The following is a 9,656-nucleotide window of genomic DNA, read 5'->3' on the forward strand; positions in this document are numbered from 1 at the left end:
AGTGCTTTTAAATTACATGTCTCATTCACACATTCACACCCATACATACACTGAGGGCAGGGGCTACCACACAGGGTGCCAACCTGCTCATCAGGAGGAAAGTAACCATTCATACACATTCTCACACTGTTGGCACAGCAATGGCAGCAATTTGAGGTTAAGTATCTTGCCCAGGGACACATTGACATATGCCATGTTGGGAAGATTACTTTGGAAATGTTGGTTACAATTACAAGTTATCCTGTTGAAAATGTAATAGTAGTGTAACTATTTCAATTACTTTCTCAAAGTAATGTAACTAATTACATTTGATTACATTTTGATTACTTTTCTTAATTTTGAATGAATGCTCTCGACTGTTAACCATTTTCACATTTTAAGACCTGATAGTGTTACTGTTTACCTTCACCGCTGGCAAACACTATTTGCATTGTACTACAATGTTAGGGTTTGCTTTCTGTACTAATTTAAGGGAGTTTCGTTCCGGTGGGGGGTGGGGGGGTTACACTTGGTGTCGGGGGGAGGTGTGCGATCGGTGTCGATATAATAAGCAGCAACACAGAGCTATAAGGACGCAGACACTCTCTAGTGTGCACTCTGCTCACTCACTCCAGATTTCAGGAGATTGTGTCAAATGTAACTAAAATTGTAATCATGTTCTCTCAGTTTAATAATTAAATAAAGAATTTCACCTGTCTTTCAAGCATTTTCATAGATGTAAAAAAAATAGCTTGGAGGCTTGGAGAATGGATGGAGACATTAAGTTGTCTGTCCTGCCCATTCTCGTTAGCATGATATATCAGGAACGCCTTTACATATTTGCATTAGGGAACACAGGGCTGTGGGAACATAGGGATGCCTCCCTCCTCCTCCCGACATTTGGTTTCTTCCCTGGTGACTGCAATTCAAGTGTTTTCAGACTTCTGTCCTATTTGATTGTGCTGTACATTAAGAAGGAAAAAGAAATACAAATGTGACAATATATCTAAAATATATCTTTTGTTTTTGTGGCCTCTTAGATTTACATGAGCTGGTATATTTGGAGGTAAAAAACCAAAACAAGAGTGATGTCTTACCTTACGACTTCACCGTCTGCATTTCCACCATGTTTAATTTTACCAATGTCCTACAGGTAACATCACTCGTTTATTTTCTCAAGCATCCTGATCCAGACAGGCAGAAGAATGAAATAAGGAATATTTCTGAGCAAATTTTCATCCACTAAATATTGTATTGTATTGTAGTTGGTCCAGAGTTTGGAAATGATGCAGTTACTGGGTGTGGACAGAGTTGCCATCTATAAGAGCGACTGCAGCCCTGAAACACAGCGTGTACTGGACTACTACACAAAAAAAGGTGGAGTATGGTGGGTTTTTTTAATGTGTGTGATTTTGTGTTTCCTCCACCTCAACAGCGTTAGCAACCGCAGCAGAAATACTTTTATCTAAATAACTTTAGGAGGATTTGGAGGAAGTCCCTGGAAAACCTGTATGAGGATGAAAAACTGTTCCAAAAATTTCCTCTAAGGTAAAAATCAACTTCAGAGTTGTTGTAGGAGTTTTGAGGGGAAACACTTGGATGCACTTGGATGCCTTGTCCTCTTTTGTTCTTCAGCAAATGGACCTGCCTGTTGTGGACTGTGGTGACCACATCACCCAGTAAATTCAATTTTATCTATATTTACCAGAAGATTTAACGATAGTGAAACCAGTTAAATTGATTTAGCTTTTTGGAGTTTCACAGCTTTTATGTGTAATTTAGTATTTATTGAGCAGTCAAGCAGCAATCTGCTGTTAAATTTAGATAAAGTTGAATTTATTGGGTGGATGAGGTCACCGTCATCCAGAGGAGGGCATGTAATCCATGTGCACAGACTGTAAATTCAGAGGCAGGTCTTAGAAATCTACCACATGACCCCAGGGGGACTCTGTAACTATTAAAATAAGAAAAGAAAAACACTGTTGGGATGAACTGGTCACAACCATTGGTTTTAAGGGTTCACTGGTCAAAAAGGTTGGGAACTTCTGAGCTGAGAAGTCTTAAATGCATAGTTTGACTGAATATAGATGGACATGTATTTGGGTTTTCTCTTGGAAAATAAGTAATAAAAATATTTTACATAATAATGTATTATGTGACAAGTTTTGATATGTTTACTCACAAAAACAGCTTGATTTGGGTTAAAATAAATATACAGTTAAATGGTCATGTCAAAAGAAATCATTGTTGACTGTTGGAAGTCCAATATTATCTTTAAAATTATTATCTCTATTCAAAATTCTTCAAATGTCTCTTCAGGTTTAGTAGAGGTGATTCCTTGGACGATATCGAACCATCTGAAACCATCTCGCGGCTGGCTGCCTATGCATGGTCCAGGTGACATCCACTACTTGGGCCAGATCCCCGCTCTCACCGACTGTGTCTACAGATACATGTACCAGTCCAGATATGTGTCCCTGCAGGATACAGATGAGCTCATACTGCCTCAGTCTGTCAACAGGTAGACGTGAGAAAACGGTTTCTAAATGAGATATTTGACTTTTGATGAATTGTTTTGTAACTTGACATTACATGCAAAAAAATGTGCAAGCTGATCTACTAACATCCTTCAAATGAGCCAAATATGTGCTGTCCATTTAGCACGTTTGCCATAATGAATATGGAGTATGGGGTCTCCTCCTAGTCGGACATGCTTAAAACAACTCAAAAAAGGGAGGTGTCCAGGAGGCATCCTGACCAGATTCCCGAACCACCTCAGCTGGCTCCTTTCAATGCGGTGGAGCAACGCCTGAGCCCAGACACTCTCCAGAGGAAACACAATTTGGCCGCTTATATCCACGATCTCATTCTGTTCATTTGCGCAGTTATTGTTAGATCACCCGCAAATCTGTTGCAATACACACAATTAAGTACCTTTTTTATTTGGGGTCTTAGTGAATCAGGCCCTATGAAGCAAAAAACTCTACGTTTACATCCGAGGCCTCAATGCTCAGCTCTGATTCTTTTTATTTTTTTTTTATCTCATATTATTGTTTGTAAGTGACAAGAATAACAACAATAATGTCAAATTTGAGACAGTCAAGTCATAAATATGGATGTGGTGGTTTGTTTATATTTACTGTGAGGCTGCAGGGCACCAACACTGAATGACGATGACTGGCAACATATGTGAAGAAGTGAGACGTCCAAAAAACCACATCAAGTCCAATCTGAGCGTTCTCACAGTGGTCGCACAGCCAGAGATCAGATCTAGGATTGCATATGCAAGTGGCCCAGATCTGATGTAAAAAAAAACTGTCCTCATTCACCTAGAGCCAAAAAAAAAAATCAGTTTTGCGCATAGACAGTATAGTATAAAAGAAATGGACGTAACATCCGTGACGTCACCCATTGGTTTGTGGACTGCTGCTCAGAAGCCAATAGTTTCGAATCTAGGCAGCGCCATCTTGAAAATTTCAGGTGTATGCCGGGAAAAAAAGAACACGGATTCTACTTATATGGGCATGAGGCGGGGCCATGGGCGGAGCGGGGAGGTTGCTATTGTTGCGAGGGCTGGATCTCGAGGACATTGGTCAATCAACCTGTCAATCAGGACGTAGCCACGCCCTAATGCATACCCTGCTTTATCGTCAAATATAAACTCAGGGAGGCCAAAATGTCCCAAATGAACATCATACTGCATTGAAGAAGGCTTTAAACTAGCGATTGAGACCATAAACACATTTTGAAAACGTTTACTGAGGTTAGAAATCAAGTGGGAAGTTGGTGAATTCTCCATTGACTTGTATAGAGACGGTCGCCCCCTGGTGGCCTTTTGATAGAATGCAGCTCTAAGTTACTTCCGCATTGGCCTCATTTCAGAGGACCAGAACTCCCCGCCTGGTTTTGTGGCTGTTTAAGTGTGTCATGTGAATGTAACTTTCATGTGCTTCTGCGCATTTACTACTGTAATTGTCTGTGTGCTGTTTGTAACTATAAAGTGTTTTAAAAAGTGTTACCTGTTCTTTTCTCTATCACCAGCTGGTCGGACTTGCTGCCACAGTTGGAGAAGAAATATGGCGTTGACAAGTGCTACATGTTTGAGAATAACGTGTTCCCCAACACTGTCATGCTGCCTCTTCCAGCCTCCCAAAAGCAGCAGATAGAAAGTCCCGGCTGGAAGAATGTACCTGGGGTGAACATCCTGGCTCACCTCTACCATGAACCCATCATAAAAAAGACGCATGACAGCAACTTCAAGGTCATCGTTAACCCCCGAGCTGTCTTCCGACCTACCGTCCACGGACTGCTGAAGTCAGAGAAAGGCTGCACCTGGGTTCACAGGAATATAGCTCGAATGTACCACACAAGGTAGACTGCTGGTCTTGTACTTCTAATGAAATCACATGTTCAACAAACAATTATTTTAATGACTGATTCATCTACTGATTGTTTTCTCAATTAATAAATGAATCATTCGGTTAAAATGTAAGCAAATAACAACAAAAAAATCCCAGTTGCAAGTTCTCTGAGTCCAAGTCTTCAAATTAAAGTTTGGTCCAGAACTCAAACAATAAATTTATTATCATAGGCTGGTATGATTTTTCTTTATTAGGGTCCGCATTACTTTCCACAAAGAGGTGGATCGTCTTCCTGGGCTCCACACAACAGTAACAATACATTTAAAATCACATTCATCAATAAAACAAGAAAAAGCAAAACAAGCTAAATGTAAAGATTAATGTCAGTAACTCTGGCGCATGTTATCTCCAGTTTGTGTGTCTTTTTTTTTTTTTAAACAGAATTTATTGATTTTTCAATAAACATAATATACATAATATATGCATAACAACAACAGCATATGAAGTGCAATCCAGCAAAGAAAGGAGATGTTCCAATACATCACATTATACAGTACAAGGGCATCATGTCACAACAGTGTTAATACGGTAATACGAGAAGTTTAGGGTGAGAGAAAAAAAAAAAAAAAAATGTACATGTAGGAGAAGAGAAAATCCAAAGTGTTCAAGTTGGCCGTGGCCAACGTAATGGCTGTTGACCTTTCAGTAATAAATTAGTCAGACTCCCAGGCAAATAATTAAATAAAGGGGACCATATTTGGGTAAAAGACCTCTCATTACCTTTCAGAACAGCACTAAGTCTTTCGTGAGGAAGAATCCTGAATATTTCTCTGTACCATAGAGTGATAGTAGGCGGTTGGTCTTTAATCCAGTTAATCAAGATGCACTTTCTAGCCAACAATAGTAATTTGTCACAAAGTTTGTACTGATTAGGTGTTAGGGCTACATCTTTGGAGGGCAAGCCTAGAATAAAGAAACCCGGGTCCCTTTTGACCTGCACCTGGAAAATACCTCTCAGCTCCTGCGAGATCATACCCCAAAATCTTTTAATTAATTTACACTGCCAAAAGTAGTGATAGTATGTTCCAACCTCCCTTTTGCACTTGTTACACAAAGGTGAGGTCTGGCGATCCATCTTATTTAATATATAGGGAGTTATATGAAGTCGGTGTAATATTTTATATTGTGTCTCCCTCAGCCTGTTACATGTAAACGTGGACCTAATTACTTTAATGGACTCTTGCCAATCATCCTCGATGTACTCTGTGCCAAAGTCACTTTCCCACCTCTGAGTGATACTTGAAATGTGACCCGGGCTGAGGGAGTGTAGTAGTGCGTAAAAGGCAGAGATAAAATGGGTGATGTTGTGGCGATTAATAAGGAACCGCTCTACATCATTGTACATGTCTGCATCGGGCGGAGGTATTCTCCTAGAACCAACAAAGTGTCTAATCTGTAAGAAACCATAAAAATGTTCCCTGGGGATGTTAAACTGTGACTGCAGTTGTTGAAAAGTCATTAGCACCCCTTCATGATATAAGTCTCCAATCACCCGCACCCCGTTTTCATGCCATGTGTCAAAAATATTGGAGGAGAGACCCGGGATAAAATCCCTATTCCTTATGATAGGAGTCAAAAATGAGGCAGGGCTCCCTCTACCTATGTATTTGCAGATTTCCTGCCAGACTCTAATGGAGTTGTATACAATCAGGTTATTCTTGATATCACTGGGCAATTTTGTTAAACCCCCCACGACCAGACTCCATAGAGAGGAAGGTATCGAGCACCATGCATCTAAGCAAGGTTTGGATTCAATATGGGCATGCAGCCATTCCCATAAGGACCGTGCATGGCATGCCCAATTGTAAAAAATTATGTTGGGCAGGGAAAGGCCTCCCCTGTCAGACAGCAGCTGAAGAGCGCCTATCCTCTGTCTTGGCCTCTTTCCATGCCATATGAATCTTGAGAATGCCCTTTCTATATCCCGAGCAACTTTCTTGGATATCCATAGAGGCAGCATTTGGAGGGGGTACAGGAGTCGGGGGAAGATGTTCATTTTAATCAAACTAATGCGACCCATGAAGGATATAGGAAGATCCTGCCATCTATTTAGATCATTTTTTATTTTAGCCGATATTGGGGCAAAGTTAAGCTTCCAAAGCTCTGTCAAGTCTGGTGACACCTTTATACCGAGGTAAGTGAAGCCTGTAGGGGACCATTTGAAAGGGCAGCTGGGAGGTAAAGTTTGCTCAGCTGCCCCGCATAGTGGCATTACCTCTGACTTGCCATAATTGATTTTGTAACCCGAAAAGGAGCTGAAATCCTGAATAATAGAGAGGATGGCTGGGATCGATTCTTCTGGCCTTGTCAAAAACAACAAAATATCATCAGCATAGAGTGCGATTCTGTGGTCAACCCCCCCAACTGACAGGCCATGCACATCTGGGTGCTGCCTTATAGCCTCAGCTAGGGGCTCAAGTGCCAGCGCAAAGAGCAACGGAGATAGAGGGCAGCCCTGCCTCGTCCCTCTACGCAGTGGGAATGGCGATGACTGCAAACCATTTGTTATGACACAGGCATTTGGGGAATGCTTTGAGTTTATTTTGGTTTGAATACTGTATCACATTCAGCAATCTTCTTACATTTGTATGGGAGAATCGGTTCCGGATGAATCCAGTTTGGTCTGGGTTTATGAGAGATGGCAGAATCGCTTCCAATCTAGTTGCGAGAACTTTGGAGAGCAGTTTACTGTCCACTCCAATTAAACTGATGGGTCTAAATGAACCGCAGACATCAGGGGGCTTATCTTTCTTTAGAATGAGAGTGATATTTGCCAAGTTGAGCGTTGGGGGAAGATGTCCATTCTCAAAGGAGTCCAAAAACATGTCAGTAAGTGGCTCAACTATGAGGTGACTGAGCTTCTTATAGAATTCTGGACAGAGACCGTCAGGTCCTGGTGCTTTTCCGCTCTTGAGGGAGGTTATAGCCTCCAGGACCTCCTTTTTAGTGACTGGTGCAGATAATTTCTCTCTCTGCTCCTCTGACAGGGATGCAAATGGTAACCTATCAAGAAATTCCCCTCTCCTCCCCTCAGATGAAAAACACTCAGATGAGTATAACTTCTCATAGAATTGCCTCATGATTCTATTGATGTCTTTATTTTTGTAATACCTAGCCTGGCTGTCATCCAGCAGAGATGGTATCGTATTTGCCTCTATCCTACCTTTAGCTAGTCTTGCCAACAGTCGGCCAGGTTTGTTTCCTGACTCATAGAGTCTGTGTCGAGCAAAGAAGATAGTAGACTCTGCTTTTCTTGTTAACAGCTGGTTTAAGGCGGAACGGGCAGCCTCCAGGTTTTTAAACAGAGTTTTAGTAGGTGAGCCTCTAAATTGTACCTCGAGCTGTTTAATTGTATCCTCTAGGTTAAGTTGCTCTTTAATAGCAGCTTTTTTTTGGGCTGTGGTATAGGATATAATACACCCCCTCAGGTAAGCTTTGGCAGTTTCCCAAAGCAGGGAAGGACTAACACCTGGGGTTTTATTCGCAGTCAAAAAAACATTCCACTGTTCAGTGATATAGTCGATGAAGGGAGGGCTACTCAATAGAGAGGGGTTCATCCTCCATTGTCGGGGGGAAGGGTCACTATAGGGAGGGTGGATGCTCAGACTCACGTGAGAATGGTCAGATATTGAGCGTATTCCAATCGAGCACTCCTTCACCCTATCCAAAATCATCCTGGATGTCAAAAAGAGATCGATTCTGGAGAATGTTTGATGGGGGTGAGAGAAGAAGGTATAGTCCCTCCCCCGGGGATTGGCTAACCTCCAAGTGTCAAAAAGCTCTAAATCATGACAGAACTCCTTCAGTCGTAGACTCTTCCGAGGAGTGGAGTTAGGCTTAGGTGGGGACTGGTCAACCTTAGGATCAGGCACACAATTAAAGTCACCCCCCAGCACAACATAGTCAGTGGATAGAGAGGCAACATCAGATAGAAGTTTAGGGAAAAAGGCAGCTTCATATGAGTTAGGGCCGTATATACATCCTATGAGGATCTGCTCCCCATAAAGAAAACCTGTGATGAGGACATATCGACCATCACTGTCCTTAATAATTGTCTTTAAGGTGAATGGGAGGCTACGGTGAATTAATATTGCTACACCCCTACTATGCGTGGTATGAGAAGAGTGGAACACTTGGCCCACCCAGCTCCTCCTTAGTTTCAAGTGTTCCAAGTCATTCAGGTGGGTTTCAGACAATAAAGCAATCTGTGTTTTCTCTTTTTTAAGAAATGTAAGAACCTTTTGCCTTTTAACCACATTATTAAACCCTTTGACATTTAGGGAGACAATTTTAAGATCACTCATATCGAGATGAGATGAGAGTTGCAAGCTAGATTCGTATCACAATAAGGAGACATGATGCACACACTATAGGTAGGAAGAAATCGGGACATCTGTGTATGATGTATGGATGGCTTCAATACTAGGATTGCATATAAAAGAAAAAATGAGTGAACGGTGCTAACGCAGCATCCATCCCTAACTGATGGAGCCATGAACAAAGAACCCCAAAACATTCCTAAACCCAAACCTACCCACCCCCCTAACCCCTGAAGCAGACCAACGAAGTGGCCTGATGTTAGAACAGTAGCGGGACACATGGGACTGAGCTAGAACGTCACTGCTAGGAAGAGAAAGAAAAAAAAGAAGAAAAGAAAGAGTTCCCCTCCATCCCCCCGCACACCATGAGCCAAAATGATTTACAACCTTAGGTTATAGTCAGTAGTGACCAATGCAACCGAAGTCAACTGAATCGTACTACAATGCCATACTGAGATGGTAAGAGAGCAATAAGAAAATGAAATATAGGTAGAGCAGGCATCTATAGCTCTGCACAGCAGTAATCACTTAGGAAATATTACACTGCCTATACTGCTTTTTATGCAAAACATTTGCAAAGTACCATTCAAACATATGTAGTTCTGATATTAGTAAATAACAGCAACATTTGCAAGTGCGTGGACAACGGTCCACATTATAATGCTAAATAAAATATGGAGAAAGAAAGCCATTTGAATAACATTAGAGCAAAAATAGTGATTGATTCACCTCATCCAAAAAAAACGCTTGTTTCCAGTTAAAAGAAGGAAAAGAAGAAAAAAAGTCGAGAGTATAAGTTCAGCATTGATGATTGACTGTCCATCGGAATTTGTTTTAGAAGTTGCAACATTTAAGCAACTTAAGGAAGAAGAAAAAAAGAATGATGTAATAAAGGCGTTGAGCTACAAAAAAGAGAAAAAAAAATCGCACAGAATAC

The 9,656-nt window shown here is 41.3% G+C and overlaps 1 protein-coding gene across 1 annotated transcript; it reads left to right on the forward strand.

Moving 5' to 3' along the window:
* Window positions 1-1,083: 1,083 nt before the first annotated feature.
* LOC128359977 (glycosyltransferase family 92 protein F13G3.3-like) lies at window positions 1,084-4,354 on the forward strand. The gene is made up of 4 exons (XM_053320291.1): window positions 1,084-1,132; window positions 1,245-1,356; window positions 2,299-2,500; window positions 4,021-4,354. The coding sequence occupies exons 1-4, from the start codon at window positions 1,106-1,108 to the stop codon at window positions 4,352-4,354; spliced, it is 675 nt and encodes a 224-aa protein (XP_053176266.1). The 5' UTR covers window positions 1,084-1,105.
* Window positions 4,355-9,656: the final 5,302 nt, after the last annotated feature.

The sequence above is a fragment of the Scomber japonicus genome, chromosome 6 (assembly GCF_027409825.1).
Source record: "Scomber japonicus isolate fScoJap1 chromosome 6, fScoJap1.pri, whole genome shotgun sequence".
NCBI lineage: Eukaryota > Metazoa > Chordata > Actinopteri > Scombriformes > Scombridae > Scomber > Scomber japonicus.

Coding starts and splice junctions, on each gene's coding strand:
- LOC128359977 (XM_053320291.1), top strand. CDS start 1,106: ATGTTTAATTTTACCAATGTCCTACAG. Junction 1,357..2,298: donor GGACTACTACACAAAAAAAG/GTGGAGTATGGT, acceptor ATGTCTCTTCAG/GTTTAGTAGAGGTGATTCCT. Junction 2,501..4,020: donor CTGCCTCAGTCTGTCAACAG/GTAGACGTGAGA, acceptor CTCTATCACCAG/CTGGTCGGACTTGCTGCCAC.